This window comes from Podarcis cretensis, assembly GCF_951804945.1.
Source record: "Podarcis cretensis genome assembly, chromosome: 2".
NCBI lineage: Eukaryota > Metazoa > Chordata > Lepidosauria > Squamata > Lacertidae > Podarcis > Podarcis cretensis.
Genome location: NC_137171.1, coordinates 73,137,334 through 73,156,378, shown reverse-complemented (window position 1 = coordinate 73,156,378; position 19,045 = coordinate 73,137,334). Strand labels below are relative to the sequence as shown.

Below are 19,045 nucleotides of genomic sequence, written 5' to 3'. Positions count from 1 at the left end.
CAGCAAGCAGGCTGTGTGAAAGAATCGCATTGGGCAATTGTCACCCTCTCCATAAATCCATCCTCTTGACAGCACTGACATTTGAAAGTGACTGGCCCTAAGAGCATTTTCATTATTCACTGTGATACTGGCTGCTTTTGTTTGGAAGCTGCTTTGTTGTTGATATGGTTTCACCAACAGCCTGTGAGGTCAGTATCTTTTAGAACAACTCTATGACACCATATTCTTCATTAATAGTTACATTAAGAATCTGTAGCTCATATCAGCAAAGGAATTATACTTGGATGGATTTGCTTGCTATCTCCTCAGGGTCCCCAAAGCCTTCTCTTCCTGTATGGGCTGTGTGTCCCACTCAGTGTCCAAGCTAGAAAAAAATAGAATAATCTTGCTGGTGCTGCCTTGTTCTGAATCCAAATCATACAGGACAGTGTGCTTATTAAGCAGCCAGCCAACAAACCAGTGGGTCTTTCTGCAGGTTACTCCATGCTAAATCAGCCAAATTGCAGCTTTATCTTCAGTTTGGATAACTGGGTATTTATTCATAGCAATATTTATATGTTGCTTTTCAGTCCTATACGGCACCCACAAAGCGGCTCATTAAAAAAGCCAATAATAGTAAAAGTAAAAGGAATTTAAAAGGAATAATTCAGTAAAAAAAAACAGCATTATAAACAAACTCTGGGAATCAGACAGAAATCAAAGGTACATGTAAATGGTCGGTATACATATGTCTCAGGAGACAGTGGAGCAGTGTACCTTTGGGGGTGAAATCAGACCATGGGAGAGTTACAGTGCCTCTATGGTGGCTGTAGAGACCGATAAGAGACCAACTGTAGAGACCAACATGTTTTGTTGCAGCTGGGGCAGATGAAGGCGTCTGGTTGTGCTACTGCAGATACACCATGGTGTTTCTTCTCTCTGCATTCCTCCCAGCGGTCATTCCTCCTCTGGTTATTGCTATGGATACACAACCTGACTGTCTGTCTTCAGGCACTGCAGTCATCTGCAAGGAATTCCCACATGGTGGGATTGATGTTGCCAGCCTACATGTCACATTTGCCAACATCTTTATAATGGGCCTGGTGGCTGAAGCCAGCTCCCCGTAGAGAATTACTGTTTCAATTATTGTTTTGAAATTTGGGAGGGAAAAGGTTTTCTGGGAGGCATTTAGACACTGGAGGGAAATTTTCACCGTAAATGGAAAAGATGTAGCCAATAGATTGTCTCTATGTGTGCCTGATACACAAGCAAAGAACATCTAATACCACTCCTAGGTTCATAACTCAAAACTATGTGCAGTCGTATAGCATCAGTCTAGCATCTGATGTGTCAACCAAGACTGTAGTTGTCGGAGTAAAATGGGGGGGGGGATGCAGTTCTGCATTTTTTAGCATTGTGGGGCTGGGGCGCAAGATGGCAGCAGTCGCTGCAGTGCTGCAGGCGGCATCTCGTCAGATCTTCCGCATACCATGTGTTGGACAAGTAATGGGTTTTTATGTTGACTGGAGGATGGTACGTGACGTTAAGAGAAGGAAGACAAGTTATATAACTTGCAGCATGTAAGGAGTGGGGGGGAATAGACCTATTGGTAGAAGACTCTTAGCTAGAGGGGCGCAACCTTTTTTAATTTTGTCAAACCTTCCACACTTGCTCCTCTTGCATATTTAAAATTGACATGGAAAAATAAAGCAGTCCCACACTTGGGGGGGTGTATGTTTTTGTAACCCATTCAAGAACCGGTTTTTGCAATGAAGAATGGGCTAAAAATATTTCAGATAACATAAAATTCTCTGAATCCCAAGTGATCAGTTACAACATAGTTTCTAATTCTGCATTTTCATGTTTCAATTGAGATGTCATTTGTAAGAAACAAATTATGATCTCCCCTAATTTTTCAGTAAAGTTTTCCTGATTATATAGATATAAATTAACTACACATATAAACTACGCATTAAAACACAGCCACATGTAGCACTAGCCTGAGGGATGCTTCTCTGCTTTGAAAGCATTCTCATCAAGGAGTGATTTGCAACTGCGAAGTCCTGGCCATGTGCAACATTTATCCTAAGACTCCCCATACCACTTTTCTCTAGCAGGATTCCAGGCTCAAGCTTGGGAGATAAACACAGCCTTGGAACCTTTAAGGGCATAAAAGAAAGGAGAGCAGGCGATTGCAAAACAGAACAAACTGAGAGTAGTCTAAAACTATTCTAGCAATAAATGTGAAAATACCAAATGGTCCTCAAGCTATCAGAACTCTCCACACATATGCCCCCCCCCCTTGTTCATAGCACTGCTTCACAATGGAATTGTAGAATGAAAACTATCCATACTGCTTTGCACAAGGAAGGAGTCAGAAGGCAGGAGATGATAGACATGTTGTTAGCAGCTAGCTGTGGTCTAAACCACTGAACCTCTTGAGCTTGCCAATCAGAAGGCCGGTGGTTCGAATCCGCATGAAGGGGTGAGTTCCCGTTGCTCTGTCCCAGCTTCTGCCAACCTAGCAGTTCAAAAGCAGACCAGTGCAAGTCGATAAATAGGTACCGGTGTGGTGGGAAGGTAAACGGCGTTTCCGTGTGCTCTGGTTTCCATTACAGTGTTCCGTTGCACCAGAAACAGTTTAGTCATGCTGGCCACGTGACCCGGAAAGCTATCTGTGGACAAACAGCGGTTCCCTCGGCCTAAAACGAGATGAGTGTTGCAACCCCATAGTTGCCTTTGACTGCACTTAACCATCCAGGGATCCCTTACCTTTTTTCTTTTAAACCAGTAAAAGATGGGCATGAAGCCGGTAGTTCACCTTTGAAGTGGAAGCTGAGCAGAGTGTGCTGAGCAACAACACTGGCAAGTTGTAACTAGCTACGTTTGATCTTGGCTTTACACTCTGATCCACCATGCTGGCAGTTGCTCTCCATTTTGAAGTCTGCTGTCTTCTTTTCCATCGACCTCAGAAACAGCAGCATGTTACTTAAGTAGTGGCTGCATTAGAGAACACCTGAAATAACCATTTAGCCTGCCTTTGCATACAAATAAAAATGATTAGTTCCCCACTCATCTCATTCCATTTCTCCAGCAGTGTGTTGTTTGTGGTTTTTGCCACTGTCTGTTTAGAAGGCACAGTTCTTAAGCCCTCTTCAGAGCTGGATGGTGTGGCATGCTTGCCCATGTTCAGGTGTCACCACACTACAGCTCCGTAGATAAATTCTTTGACACTAGCTAGTGAAAGGAGTATCTCTTACGTTTTATTTTAACATTCTGGCATGGTTGTTAGCTTTATGAAATCCCTTCCGAGTCATCGTCCAAGCACTGAAGAGAGAAGGTTAAAGCCATTTTTCCTTCTTTAGGGAGCATGATCTCAAAGGTGCATGCAGAGGGATGCCTTTACAGCCCCAGAAATGCATGTGCATAATAGTGGATACAGCGGCTGGATGTACATGAGTACATCTAAGAAATCAGGCCAGAGCTCACACCCAATAAACTCCAGTATTCCCCCACAGGAACTGCATCAGGAAGCAAGAAAGGAATTATTTTACCTGTGCTTTGAACCTTTCCAAAAGTCTAGTTGGAAAAAAAGAGCTATAAGTGTGAACTGACATAGTCATAGCATAAGTCTTGCATCTATCACCTTGACTGTGACTCTAGCGATTGCTAATGCATGCTGGGGTGCTTTTCTGTGATACTGTGAGCCCTTCTCAGAGCCTGCCTGTATGCCCCGATTTCTTGGCTGTGAGATGCCACAAACTCAGCTGCCCTCAGGTGTGTTTCCTGATTGTTCATAGAAAGCTCTGAAATCCTCTGCTGCAGAAGAATGTGTGATCTTCGAAGGATGAATATGAGAGGATGACTAGAATGATGATGATGATGATTGGTGGGGCTCACACCTCTTTTTCATCTTGCCAACCTGTGCTCAAAAAACTACTTCCCCCACCTCAGCTCTGACTGCAGCTCTCTAGGAAATTCTCCACTTGATTTTCTCCCCTTGAGTGCTGTTAATAGAGGCATGTTGGAGGGGAGAGAGGTTTTTTTAAAAAAATGAAAGAAAGAACAGGCTGGCAGCGACAAGTAACCAAGTTCTTTTGCACATTCCTTAAATCCTGGCCCCAGCTGATTAATCACAGAGTCAGGCTGCTCTGAGCTTATCACTTTCCTTAATAGCTGAATAATTTAAAACCTCTGTTTGCTGGCGTCTTAATTGCTTTTGCATTAGACACGAGGGCCACCATGAATGCAAAATGGGACCAACCCCAGTAGGGTCTTTCTCCCCCCCCCCCCCACTTCATTCAATGTCTCTTTGGAACTGGCTTAGAGGGGAGAAACTGGGCTGTGGTTCCTAAAGGGGATGCAGGCAATTTATTTCCCATCTGCTGTGGGTGGCCAGAGGGACAAATGCACTTCATGGTGCACTGACTCTTATTCTTCAGAAGGCTTTGATATTCTTCATGCCTGGAATATAATTTTCATCCAGTCAGGGGGTGGGTGGGTGTTTTACTTGTGGATTTGTGGAGTGGCTTCACATGAACAGGGTATGGCAGTGTGCATATCTGCAAGGTGCTAAGGGACAACCCAAAGCTAATCTTCAGTCTCAATAGTACAATTGAGTTCATATTCCTAATAACTGGTGTGAGTGGCATGAGGAGTTCATCGTTCCATTTGCTTATCTGTGTGTATCATATGCTACAAAAGAAGACCAAAAAAAAAAACCTCTGCCAGTGATCTAAGTGTAAACACTACTGGGACTGGGTTTGTCTCCATTTTTGAGGAAGAAATGACAAAATATTGTCAATTTAGTCTTATTCTAGTCCTATTTGGGGATTTTTCTGTACTATTTATTGAATCTGATGGGACAGATAATGTCATGATTTACACTAGGGGTCAGCAAACTTTTTCAGCAGGGGGCCAGTCCACTGTCCCTCAGACCTTGTGGGGGGCCAGACTATATTTTGAAGGGGGGGGATGAATGAATTCCTATGCCCCACAAATAACCCAGAGATGCATTTTAAATAAAAGGACACATTTTACTCATGTAAAAAGACACTGATTCCTGGACTATCCATGGGCTGGATTTAGAAGGCGATTGGGCTGGATCTGGCCCCAGGCCTTAGTTTGCCTACCCATGATTTACACCACCTGTGATGCATTGTAACCAACACCCAAGTATCAGCTAGTTCCCAGTACTACAGATAAATACATTTGATGGTGTTTAGTGATGTAGACACATTCATAGGTGTTACTCATGAAGTCATTAACATGGCTGGTCTACCTACTAGTGCAGTTGTAGCACTGGTAGTAATGGCAAGGTGTGGTCATGAATACACTTGATGCCATTCCTGCTTCTTGTGAAAGGACTGTTGACAGTTAGCCCAACAATCAGGGATAATGAGCATTGTCAATCATAATTCTTCAACTGGAATTATCAACAACTCAACAAATTATTACCATCTCAACAACTCCATCAATTGGGCAGGGTAGAAAGAAGTTCCGCACCTCTGTGGCCATATAGCTTTGTGGAAGCATCTTGTGTGTTTTTTCTTTCTAAATTACAGAGAAGGGATACATCTGCCCTTTGGTGTCCAAATTCTAGGCACGCTGATCTTGTTTTTGTTTTGTTTCTTGCAGCCACAGTAATCCTTAACGAACTCAACTGGACTGACGCCTTGGAGGATGTATTCGTTGAAAACCGAAAAGAAGATCCATCTCTGCTATGGCAAGTCTTTGGGAGTGCCACAGGCGTGACTCGCTTCTACCCAGGTTTGTGCCATTCTAAAGTGAAAGAGGTGGAAACCTACTGATATGGGCCTGAGCAATGACACCACAATTATACATGTAATGTGTCTGGTGTAGCTGGAGTAGAGGAAGTGGGGGGGAACAGTTTTTCCCATTGTGTCTTTGTCCTTGAATATTAGTCCTGTTTGGATTTCATTATTGGGTTCAGTACTAACAGGAGCTGCTTAGGATGGTGGATAGGGACAGCTACACATCCCTTCCTTTCCTGTCTTTCCATTCCATCCAGGATTTCACAATGTGGGCCAACGGCTAGATGTGATTAGTGTGATTTGTGGACCACAATCCACAATCCCCTATAACTGCATGTACCCCTCCCCTCAATATTATCCATATGAATTCATCCTCACTGGCTTGTAGTATTGTTTCTCGTTGCCAGATAACACCAGGGGCGGACTTTGGTAATCTTTCATAATATGCAGGGGCAGAGGAAGGGGAGTGCGGGGGTGCAGTCAGCCCCAGGTGTCACCACTGAGGGGAGTGACAAAATGCCAGGCGGCACTCACCACGGGGCCTGCAGCGCACCCAAGCCACGCGTCTCTCCTGGGAGAGACATGGTGGCTTGGGCATACACAGGCTCCGCACTGCCCAAATGGTCTGCCCACAGCCCCCCCCCCCAGCTGTAGGGCGGCTGAGTGGGAAAAGGCAAGCAGATTATGGAGGCCCCGCAGTGCACCCTGCCCCTATGGGAGGCTTGCCCTGCCCCTGGGCACGCCTCCCCAGGCACCCAAGCAGTTTACTCCACCACCGATAATATGGCACCCTGTGCAAGGCCAAATTTTGGCTCTCCTAAATCGATATTCTTGATTATGGATCTTCTCAATTTTGTGTCCCCCTCAGCTGGGTGCCCTATGCAGAGAAACCACCTGCATCAGCCTAAATTAGCCACTGATAACACTTTTTGCATAATCAGCTCTGTTGCCATTGACTCGTAGCAGGTGGTCTTCCACATGTACACTTTGCTGCCTTCCTTCCCCACTATTTGGATTTCCCTGTATAGGCATCAGCTGTGCTACTTCTAATGCTACTTCTAATTGTCTCTTCTAATTGAAGCCACTCCTTGGAGAATGCCCAATAAGATTGACCTGTACGATGTCCGACGAAGACCTTGGTAAGTGAAGAGTTGCACTGAAGTAGGTGGATCCTGGGTTGCATACCACGGGAACAATAGTCTCAGAGTTGATAACAGGGGGCCTATCATTTAAAATGTAGAGTTAAGCACACCTAAGCACATTCAACTAACTTTTACTCACCATAGTCCCATGAAAATTTATGAGACTAACTAATTTAGGTCCATTAATTGTAAAGGGTTTACTCTGAGTAAATGTTAGTTGACTACACCCATGCATGTTTTTCAAATTACAGTTGCACCTGTTCTTCCACCTCTTACTCTGGTGCTAGCTGATCTTTAAAAGTGCTTCGCTCTAGCAAACTGTATTCAGTGTTAAGCCTTAACCAAAGTGGAACAGCTGAGCCACCACGACTCGTGTCAGCAGAGCAGTGCATACACACACATGATACCTGCTGAATTGCATGGTCCAGTCTAGAATTCTCTCAGCCTGCTCACTTGGTCCAAGGGACCATCTATGGAAAAAGGTGGCAGTGTGTAGAACCAAATGATGAAAATGTTTTGGAAGGCCTGTAAACGCCATCTTGGTAGTCAAGATAACCCTGAGACTAATTGTTCATTGCTGCAAGAATGACCGCACATGCTTTGATATATTGCTTTGATATATGCTGATTGGCTTGCTTTGATGGTATATTTATCTGTGGGTTTGAGATGCATAGGTAGTTAAACGAGGGGCAGCTTCTCATACTGGCTGACTGTCAGCTACTCCCTTTTCTGGGAGTTGGAAAGGGCTATTGATGCCAGCTTTCATAGCTTGCTTTATGTATAAGTAATGCTTAAATGCTTTCCCACATGCGGGAAAGTCATGAGAACTGCTTGCTGCTTATAAAGGCAGCAGGGCACTGCAGGTAAGTTTACACATTTCTTTAATAAAGCACTAGAACTGGCACTTTTGACATGTTTCTTTAGTATCCCTGCATCAGACTAGTTGCGCAGGCCCTCCTTTGGGCCTGCAGATCAAGGCAGGCAAGCAGCCATTCCTGTGAAAACCAAGAATCGCCACCCCACCCTCAGGTACCAGCTCTGGAGGAATGGCTCAGAAAGCTGACACTGATGCTCCCCAGCAAAGGCAACCTTCTCCCTCTGCCTAATGGTAGGGCTGAATAGCATAGTATTCATCCATAGCTGTGATGCTTCTGGGAGAAGCAATAGACTCACAGTGGAGAGAAGGCTTTGTCATGGAAGGACATCTTCTTCTCACTGGGCAAAAACATGTAAGCAGAGCTGAGAGAAAATGCTGCAAAGAACTAGAAATGCTGGAAGCGCTTGAAGGGAGGGAAGGCTGAAACACACAGCACCTTGTGGCACAGATGCAGATGCGCACTCTGATTTGTGAAATGCCAAAACAGCAAAGAACGGAGGGGGGAAAGCCACACACACAAAAAAAGTAATGCGCCCACCCAAAGCTAGTGCTGTTATTGCCTGTGCAATTACTATGTTAAAGGTGATTGCCTATTTGAGGCCACGTAATTCCCCCACTCCCCCAACCCACACATTCCATTTCCTGGCAACAACGTTAAGTGCTAGAAAAGTGCAACATCTTCCTCACCATAAAAGTGCTACCTGGAGTGAATGCATCTACATCCCCTCCAACAAGGGAGCATCAAGTGTGCATTTATTCATTGTGCAAATAAACGAGCATCTGAAGAGGCCTTTGGAGCAGCTGTCTCAGAAAAGGGCCAGACCCTATTGGCTCTGGGTGGCACCTGGGTGGCAGATTATCCCATACTTGTTGGTTAAATGGTGGAGACCAGATACGAGCACAGAACGTCAGTCCCATGTGCTGGCCTTTAGAAGTGTGCTTGCAGGAGGTGGCACAGAGCCTCAGCGTTCTGCTTAGCAAAAGGCATTGCGGGTGGGGAGGGGATAACTCCTGAGTGCCGTCAAGTTTGTCTTCAACCTTTCTGCCCCTGTAAATTGTCTCAGCTACCAGAAACTAACAGAGCGTTCTGAGTAATGAAATGTAAATGAGCACAGTATGTTCAGCACTGCCACTACAAGGGTCTATTAAACTGGAGCGGGATTTACCCAGACCATGGGTGCAGCAGGCTCTCCCATTCCCTCCCATCTCTGATATCTTCTCTGTGTCTCTGCTCCCTCCTTCCCTCAACTAGTCTGTATGAAATTCCAGGTCTGTGAGCAGCCAGCTCTGTCCAATTTTCATTTCACACATCGTTGCCATTGGAAAATGGATACAATAACACAGGCAGAGGCATCCAAGCTGCGGCTCTCATCAGCTTCCTCCCCCTCCCTCCCTTTGTATATCTTTGGAGAGGAGAGGCAGAGGGGGTTAGATAGATAGATTATAACCTTAGATACAGATAAATGGGGCAGGGCTCTTCCGCCCTCCCCACTGAAGTTGCAATTGTAAATTTAGCCCTTATTCACAGACAGCTTTAGGTAGGGCTCTCATCTTCTGTAAGGGGGAGGGAGTAGAGAGAGAAATGGAAAAAGAAAAACAAATAACTCTCAAGGAGCAGAGCCAGAAGGACAGGAAGATAAATGTGGCACACGGAGACAGACTACATTTAAGTGAAAGCTGCAAGCGTCAGTTTAGCCACACACCAAGTTAAGCATGATTGAATCAGTTACGATTAGCCCAGGTAAAAGGCACTAGCTTGGCAGCACTAATTACGCCTGTGCAAGTGCAGGGTGCTTAGGATTTAATTTTCCTCCATTTATTTTGGAGCTCTTGTATATGAGCAGAACAGGTATGGCTTTGCTTCGTACAGAATATTCATGTGTGCGCACGCTCTTAACATACACGGGGGGGTGGAAGAGAAATTACGGCACCTTTGTTTTGTAGCATGCTACTTTTAGATTGTAGGTAAACATTGTTCTTATTTTACATTGATTTTGCCCGTGTCCTAGACGGGTCTTTCTCTCTCTTTTTCCCATGGGGTGAATGACATTCCTTTTGTTGCCAGCATTTTCTCTCGCCCAAAAGGCTGCTCAAACAAGTTCAAACAAGTATTTACCAGCCACGCAGAGACAGTGGGGTGGGAATGGGGGATCTTGAGCAGGAAGCCCTGGCTGGGCAACAAAGAGAGAGAAAATATCTGAGTCAGAGGCAGTTTTCTTTTTCCCCTTTAGCCTTCATATACATAAACAGCAGCAGCTCCTTTCAAGTCTGTCCTTTAAACTTCAGGTCCCCGCTTATTGGGAGACAGACAAAGCACAGTCGCCACAGGGCTGCCTGCAGGATGGATAAGGCTCTCTCTGTGTGTGCAATGTGGGTCTGATCTTTTCCATTCTGCACATGCATTAATGCAACTGCATGGTGGTAGAGTTGAAAGCACAGGCACCTGGCAGAGAGGTCTCAAGAAGGGACTTATTTTGGTTCTTCTGCACATTACATATGAAGAAAATGTTTTCTTTTAGCAGGTGGATCTTTGCACCTGCCACTCAAAAGAGATGGATCTGAGTTTTTGAAACAGCTTAGCTTCATTCCGTTTAAGCTCCAGTGAAAGCTATGGAGAGGGCCTTCTTGGTGCCTGCTCCCAGATTGTGGAACTCCTTCTCACAGGAGGCTAGGCTGCCCCCCCCCCCCGCTTTCCCTTTACCAGCAGGCAAATAACTTTCTGTAGACAGACCTTTGGCCTCTAACTAGTTGTTGTGGCAGGATATTTTACTGGTGGGGTTGTTGTTGTTGTTGTTGTTATTTTCCTCTTGCTATGCTTTTAAATGTTTTGGTGTTTTGATTCAGTGCTGTTTTAGGGATGGTAACTTGTTTGTTTGTTTGTTTGTTTGTTTGTTTGTTTGTTTGTTTAACAATTATAACTAATCTGTGTGGGTTTTTAAAAACTGTATCTGCTTTTCGTTCATGCTGCGAGCCTCCATGAGTCCTGCACTGGGATGGAAATAAATAAATGAGTACCCCAAGTTCTTGGACCTGTCTATACCATCTATCCCAGCACTGCAGGCCTCGACTAGCCATAAATATCTGTGGTCTTGAGCATGAATCTCTCATAACCACTCTCCATAAGGAAATGTGGGCTAGGCCCTATTACAAGGATGGGAAACCCATGGCCTTCCCAGATGTTGCTAGACACCAACTCCCATCCCCCCCCCAGCCAGCCAGCAAAGCCAGTGATGATGTGAGTTGTAGTCCAACAACAGCTGGAGGGCCACAGGTTCTCTGTCTGTGCCATATGGGGTAGGCTGTCACCTTCCACCTGTAGTTATATAATTTGTTGGAAGCCACCCAGAATGGCTGGGGCAGCCCAGTCAGATGGGAGGCATATAAATTATTATTAGTAGTAGTATTTTGTGCATGTGAACATGTAATTTGTCTGCATTTGTGTTTATATTTGCTTAGAAGACAAATGACCCCAGAAGATCTATAGGCAGCCACATGAATGGAGCACTTGGCATATGCCACACATTGCAAAGCACCAAACTAGATGCTTCCTCTTTTCTAAAAAGTGAAAACCGCTTTTAAAAAAACATTCCTTCTTTTAAGAGCACACTAAAGAAATTGCCTTTTCTGAGAAACTGCTGCCTAGGAGCCATAAATAAATACCTCCCCGGTTTACCTTTCACTGTGGTCTGTTTCATTTTATGTGCCGTTCTAACAGAAAGACATCTAATGCAGTTATTTGTGGAGCGGCAGCTTCCTGCAGATTTTGTTAAAGAACCTTGACAAAGATGGCATATTGCAGCCTCTGTTCTGAAGGCCTCCACTCTGGCACAGTGCAACACAGATATTTTAAGCCAAGGCTAGCTTTATCAACACCATCCTTGGAGGTGCCGCAAAACAGGTTCTAGGAGACAGCAGATCATTTTCTCTGCCACATCCTGTTGCTCAGCTTCTCTAGGGGAGGGGGTGTACATAGTTATTGGTTGAAGGAAAAAATAAGTACGGGGCTGAGGTGATTATTTGACTTTGAGACCAAGTAGAATATGGCTTGGTTCAGATTTATTGTGCAGCTGCAGGCTACTCTCATGGGATCTCTGGCAACCTCATCCTGTGTGGAAAATCAAGGAAGAGCTCTTAGGACCTCTTTTCTACTAAGCATGTGTGAATCATATTGCTGCATGAATGATGTGTGAATGAACCAAGAGTGTGTGAACAGTGGGGAGGGGGGAGTTGTGTGAATGGAGTTGTCTTGAGCGGAGAGAGCATGTGAAATGATACATAAGTTCACAAAAACAGGCACCAGCGAAAACTGTAAATGGAAAACAATTATTCAACTGTTTATTTTCACTGTATATTCACTTGTCTTACAATCTCAGACATCAGCTGACCGAACGGGCAATTTTACTTTAAGCCATGCTGTGTCACCTCCTTGACAAATAGCGTTGAGTGCTTGCAGTGATTGGACTTCCTTTGTCAGAAAATTAATGACTCTGCCACTCTGGTTAATTGTTGATGAGTGTTCCACATTAATTATTAACTTTCCTCAAGTTATTAGGGATGGAGCAGAGAGAAGACTGACAGGCCTTGCATTCCATTATGATACTAAGGCCTTCATTGAATCTCGGTGGACCGGGATTAGCTGGGCCATAAGAGCAAAAGGGACAGTAACAAACCAGCAGCAGACAGCTGCCACCCTGCCCCTAACCTCATTCTCAGCTCCTGTTTCAAGTGGTGTTAGTTATCATTAATAATCAAGTTTCTCTCCCTGCCTGCTGTCCTAACCTTCTTACCTTATATTCCTGCATTGCATGGGGTTGGGCTAGATGATCCTCACGGACCCTTCCAACTCTAAAATTCTACGATTCTGTCATATACCACCAACCCCCGAGGTTGGGCTCACTCTCGTTCTCTGCAATCTCTGGCCAACCGTCAACACTCTCTACACATTCTGGTGTTAGCCTACTGTGTGACTTATTTACACTCTTAAGTGTTTTAAGCAGAAATATTTCTAGTGCATTGTATATTTTCACACCAGTGACGCTGGGATAACAGCAAGGAGAAGTCACACAACATCAGATTTATAGATTTGATAGAGTGCAAAATGATCTGGATCTGTGCCTAATTGAAACGGGATTGGCTCAGTCACATGAAACTGAATTAAGGTCTGATCTAATGTGGACAACCTTAATTCCTTTGCACTGTTTAATGGAGGTTCTCTGTGGTAAATAAGACAGAAATAACTTCCTCTTCCCCTGAAGCATAATATACACACAGGGGAACATAATCCAGTTTTTCTGTTCCTGTTTAAACTACATTTATTTTTCATCTGGTTTTATCTTCCCCAGATACAACAGAAGAGCTAATTCTGCTAACTCCAGAATCAGCCTAATGTTACAAGGCAGGTCAGAGTTAAATTACAGCAGTACCAGAAACAGAGTTGGTCTCTCCAAGCCAGACTTGCTGTGCTGGGATCCTTACGTCCATCTCTAATCTGGGCAGGAGGACATTTGGTGTCAGTGCTGTGTCTGTCCGTTATAATAACTTAGGAACATCCTTTTGTACAAAATTATAAACATAGCTTTGAACTCCTGGTTTCAGGTGTTGCCATCGTTCTTTTTCTTGCTTAAATTCAACAGGCAGGACAAATTATTTCTCCAGATCAAACATTTCCTAGAGCATTCACATGATGAAGGAGTTGCTTGCTGCCACCCCCACCCCCCTTCATCTTCGTTAAGCAGTATGAGCCAGGCCTCCACACAAACTGCCTGATCATGCAGAAGCCCGGCTAATGGAATTTCTCTCCCTCAGAAAAATGAAGGAAAGAAATCATGCAAAAGGTTGTGCGGAGGTTTCCATGCAATCAGGCAGCTGCATGAAGGCCATACATTGTCTCAGGGGCGCTATTCTTCTACCATGAAAGCAGCCCAGGTTACATACGTCCTTTGGGGCTACGTCAAAAACCTCGGGCAGCCTTTGCTTCTATGATTCCAGATGAATTCCCACATGGTCTGTGGCACTGCAGTCTGGTCCCAGAAGGGGACAAACACAGGGAAGGCATGGTGGGGAGGTCTGTTTCATATACATGAAGAGAGTGCAATGTGTTTCTTTGCCGCACATGAAGCATAAAGCCCAGCATCACACCGAAAGAAAATATAATCACTCCCAATTAGATAACATTAGTAATTGGGATTAGCAATCAAAGGCTGTCCATTTGCAAGCAATTCCCAGTAATGCTGAGTAATTGACAGTAATTAAGCACTAATTAATTCATGCTGGGACTGATCCTGTTTGAGCCAGCCAGTGCCACCAAATCTCCCTCTAGCTTCTTTGAAGGAGGGATCAGGCTCTGTGTAGACATCGGAGGAAACATCAGCCAGTTATGTCTCAAGCTTTACTTATAATTTAACAGCGTAATGAATTTTTAACACAGCTAAGTGGAGTTTTCCTTACCCTAACCCTCCTCTAATGCACTCATATTAGATAAGAAGTAAATGAAGCAATTTTAATCTGTTTTAAGTATTTTAACTTTTGTATGTTTTAAAGGAGGGTTGTAAATTTTTCTTGATTTTACTGTCTTTTTGTAAACCGCTTTGAGGTTTTCTACAGTCAAGCAGTATAGAAATGTTATGAACTTAATAAATGAACTATTGATGGTCAGTGCTCAGGCAACTGTAGTTCCTAGGAAATAAATAACACATAGTAATAGAGAGCAGTAAGCACTGCAAGGGTGGGTACCACCTGTCTCTCAAAACTACTCTTCTCCCTTGCTCCTAGCATTTCTGAATATGCATGACACTGACACTCTTCCAAATATTAGGAGGAAGTCCATTTGTCCTCCTCCTCCCTCTTTGCAAGGATGAAGACATGTGGAAATGTGCCTCTGTGTGTGTCACCAATGCTCAGCATGTGGTCACAAAGATGCACATCTTCATAAGGTGGCACCACTCTAAAGGAAGACTCTTCAGCTCAGGTGTGGCATCTCACCCACCTGCCCTGTTGGCAGTATGAGATTAGCCAGTCACTCCATTAGAAGCTGAGCAGATTTGGGAGGGGGAGGGGGAGGGGCTTCTAAGAATTGGCTGTAAGATAGCCTTGTTCTCACCTAGTCCATATTATATGAATGGTGTGAATAAAGGTTATTTGATTTAATTGACTTTACCTGTGGTCATAACTGTCAGGTGTTGAAAGTAACTAAGTTGGTAAGTTAGGCTACTGTCAGGCTTCATGAAATTGGCTTCCTCCCCCATGGCAGTAAACAAAGGATCAAATGAAAGTAACATCTTACCAGTTAGAATCATTATTAATCACAGTGAGAGAACAAATAACACATCTCCTAGAATGGCGGTGCTCCCAATTAAGGGTCACTCCCCCCTCTGTCCCTATTAATCTATGTCACTCCTACATTTTGTAATCTGAGTTTGTAACCTCTGCGCTTTCTGTTCTGACACTTTCTGAGCTCTCCATGACTTTGGAGAAGGGGGGGTGAATACTATCCAGAGACTGTGAACCTGTTAACTCTCTCTCTTCTAGTGTTTCTTCTGCTAGCTGTTCCCTTTTCAGTATTTCCCAGCTTCTGCTTTCTGAACTATGCCCTTCTGCAACCCACTGTTCCAAATCTATACTGTCCTCCTGCTCCTGGGAAGATCCAGGATCAGGATCAAGAGGAGGGGGTGGCTCCCACTATTCTTTCTCAGTGCAGCCCTCCTCAGCATGGTCCCTGACAGCTAGCCTGGTGAATTTAGGGGTGATGTTCCAACCTACATCTCATTGCTGCCAAGTTGAAGAGAATGGGCTTGGCCACACTTCCCATGCCTAAAAAAGCACAGCTCCAAACAGTTTTTTGCTTCATGTGCACTTTCTAGGTATGGGTCTGGGTGGTTTTCTCTTTGCCCCACTCCTTTCCCAGGGAAACCCCACTCTTTAGTGCTAAATTGGAGCAAACGTCAATCTGGATAAAACCTAAATTGCCAGTTGCCCCAACTGACAGCTAAAGAGAGAATATTTATGTACTGCTAGTATCAAGTGGTACCAACCAAACTATATTTTTTCCCATATGGCAAATAGTAGATTCAGGAATGATTTAGATCAGAAAACTGACACTTGGTCCCCCAGTGCAGCTTCCCTGATCAACTCAGGCTCCTGCCAGTTGCTTTAAACTAAGGAAGAAACACTGGAGATCTTACAGATTGCCCAATCCCTTGTCTAGTCTGACACTCAGTGCAGTTTTGAGTATGTTCCACATATTTTAGGAGGAATTCAACTAGTGAGTCTTATCAATGGAAGCCCAGCAGAATGACTTCCACTTGCATGATGCTGCTTTCCTCCTCCCCCCCCCATCCCCCCCAAACTGGCTAAGCCTCAAGTCATTAGAACCCCTGAAACAGTACTGGGGGCAAGGAGAGTGGGGACCATTCCATCTAGAAAGCTGAAATGCTTGTCCTGATGGAATGATCGCCTTAGCTTGATGTCAAAATCCTCCCTTGGACTTTCTGTGCACACATTGCTTTGTGCATGTTGTGTGCCATTTCGGGCTGAGTTTTTTCCTCTGTCTCCATGCATTTCTGCACTCTGGTGGAGAGTGCTCTAATGGAAGGTAACTCAGCTTGGCAGGCAAGCAGTACTACTGTATGCATCTCGGTCCATGAGCAACTTTTCCAGAGGGTGTCTTCTGTCACGTAAAAATGAGGAAGCTGTAAAAAGAGGGATGAGCTGAGTGTAAGAGCGAAGCAGAGAGTGTGAAAAAGAATACACATTCTTGGACTGTCAGTTACTTTTGAGCATCAGAAGGAAAAAATGTGTCCCCTAGAGCCACCGTTCCTGATTGTCACCCCACTCCACTGAATTTGCACACATTCACCCCTTATTACCCTGAGGAAGTGGTTAAGCTGGGGAGCATGTTACAGGATTCAGCTGAAAGAAAATCTACCAGACGGGCTACAACGTGTGTGGAAACTGGAGCAGCCTTTTAAATGGAGCTCAGTAGAATGATGGTCCCACGTTGTTCTTTGGAGCAGAAATCAGGCCACATTGTTAGCATGTGGAAAAGATATATACTAATAACTTGGCTAACAGGTGGCCATGCTGTTGTATTCTCCTCATCCTGCTTCCTATTAATCTTCCCAATCCCATCCACCTTTATTGGTTCCTTAGGGCTTGCTCATGGTGTTCCATTATTATACTAACTCTTCTTACTATCACCCAGTCATGGCTCTAGTTTTGAGGTGGCCCTCAGCAAAGTGCCTTCAGGTGGGTGCCCAGTCTGGTGGCAGCAGTGAGAGACATCCATTTTGGAAAAACTTGAGTGTGAGGTTATGCTGGTAAAACACAGTAAAATTGAATAGTGAGGGAGTGAGAATCAAAAACTATTATCTGAGTAAGCTGGTTCCCCTATACTTAATTTCCCTATAGTTAATTCCCCTATCGTTAAGAATAATAGTTAATTTTTATATTGTTCACAACATTTCACAACAGAACTGTTCACAATATATTGTCCTCACTACAGAAATACACACACACACACCATAAAACCCCAGGTAAGTTCCTATATATAGATAAAGCCCAGAACATGTGTGTGCGTGTGTGCACAAGGCTCCCATTCACACAACAGCTTTTTCCACATAGTTTGCCATCATAGATAGCTTAGGCAGGGGGTTCTCAACCTTTTTATGGCCCAGTGGACATGGATAGAAATCTAAGAAACTAGATTGGGGACCACCCATTTCACATTAGAAAAACTGTTGATGCTCAGAACCAACCCCCAAAAAGGGAAAACACCTACAAACACACAAACCAAAGAAACCCAACTAAAACACAGCAGGCAACACTTTGTCACCAACATTGAAAGACCATGTTGAGTGCCAAAGGGTTAATGCCATGGCACCCTCTGGGGACCCCAGGGTTAGACTGAGAAACTAATTACTGGTGCAAAGTGGGTCAGTGAGACTCTTGGTAGAACGAGGGGTTGAACTCAGGTCTGTCATGTTTTTATGTGTATTCATTTCCATATTTTCACATGACATAACAAAATGGAAAAAGGTCAAAACAAACAAGGAAAAACCATATAGCCAGATTTAATGTACACTGTTTTAAAAATGGATGTCATTTTAAAAGATTTTATTTGCTGTTTACAAAGGAAGGTGCTCTTTTCTCCTACCAATTGCTAAAAATATCCTAATCAGGTTTGGCCTTTGAAAGCATCAGGGGTTGGGGGAATAAAATCATAACATATACGCCTGTGTCAGCACAATCACCGCTACTAAAAAGGGATTGTGATTATGGAAGAGTTTTGCATTTAGAACTCGTTAAGCTGACACAGTGTTGAGTGGCAGTCAGGTCACTATCAGTGTCTTTGGAGAGCTGTGCCAAAAATACCCTCTCACTTTCATAGGCCCAGGTGCAGGCCACTAAAGGAGGGGCAGGGAAAGCATTTTCTGTATTTTTCAGAGGGGGCAGGAGGAAACAATGAAATTTTCAGAAAGGTGAAGTGCTTCACTTGAAAAGTGACAACAGAGGTTTCCCCTCTCCTTCCTTCCTTCCTTCCTTCCTTCCTTCCTTCCTTCCTTCCTTTTTTTTTTAACTTTTGCTTTTCTTTTTTGCTGTAGCAGAGTTTGCAGCGCTGTTTCCCACAATATTTCTCTGAATGCTGTTACGTCATGATTGAATGCCATTTTGGTATATTGTTTTGGGGAAGCAGATGTTTCCCCTTCAACACCACACCAGGAATGACACCACATTGCAACACAGGGGTTTATTTATGTAATTCCTAATCTGAAACAGCTCTTCATTCATTGCCATAGCAGGTTACAATTTAAAACAAATATGTCATGCAGTACTCAAGGACAGATAATTTTGACCAGCCAGCTAAAATAAACATGAAGACCAGACCCTCCAAGTGACCCTGTTTTCCAGGGTCTGTCCCTGATTTGATATTTTTCTGCCTCCAAAAAGTATGTTCCCACCCCACCAACACCAATTCACCTCTCACGACTCCCCTCAAAGTTCCACGAAGAAAAGCTTTTGAGGAATTCTTTGACTCAATCTCCACTTTCCCTTCTTCTCCTTTGCTTGCTTTATCTGGTTCATATATGTACTTGATTTGTGTGTCTGTAATTATTAAAACATTGGCTATAACAATATCCACTTACATTAACCATATTGAATGCTCTGCTCTCATAGCCCATGCCTCGTCCTGCTCTAGAAGTTTGTGGTCAGAATACATTGCTTTTCCCTCTCTCTCTCTCTGCTCAACTTCTTGGGATAAAGCTTGGGGACCATTA

General features: G+C 44.1%; 1 protein-coding gene across 4 annotated transcripts in view; it reads left to right on the top strand.

Moving 5' to 3' along the window:
• The window catches only part of CACNA2D2 (calcium voltage-gated channel auxiliary subunit alpha2delta 2), a 544,797-nt gene that overhangs the window by 411,614 nt on the left and 114,138 nt on the right, over positions 1-19,045 (top strand). For all 4 annotated transcript variants that reach the window (XM_079964404.1, XM_079964403.1, XM_079964402.1 and 1 more), the window contains 2 exons: positions 5,617-5,748; positions 6,835-6,892. In XM_079964404.1, coding sequence (XP_079820530.1) covers positions 5,617-5,748; positions 6,835-6,892 — 190 coding nt within the window. The remainder of the gene's footprint in view (positions 1-5,616; positions 5,749-6,834; positions 6,893-19,045) is intronic.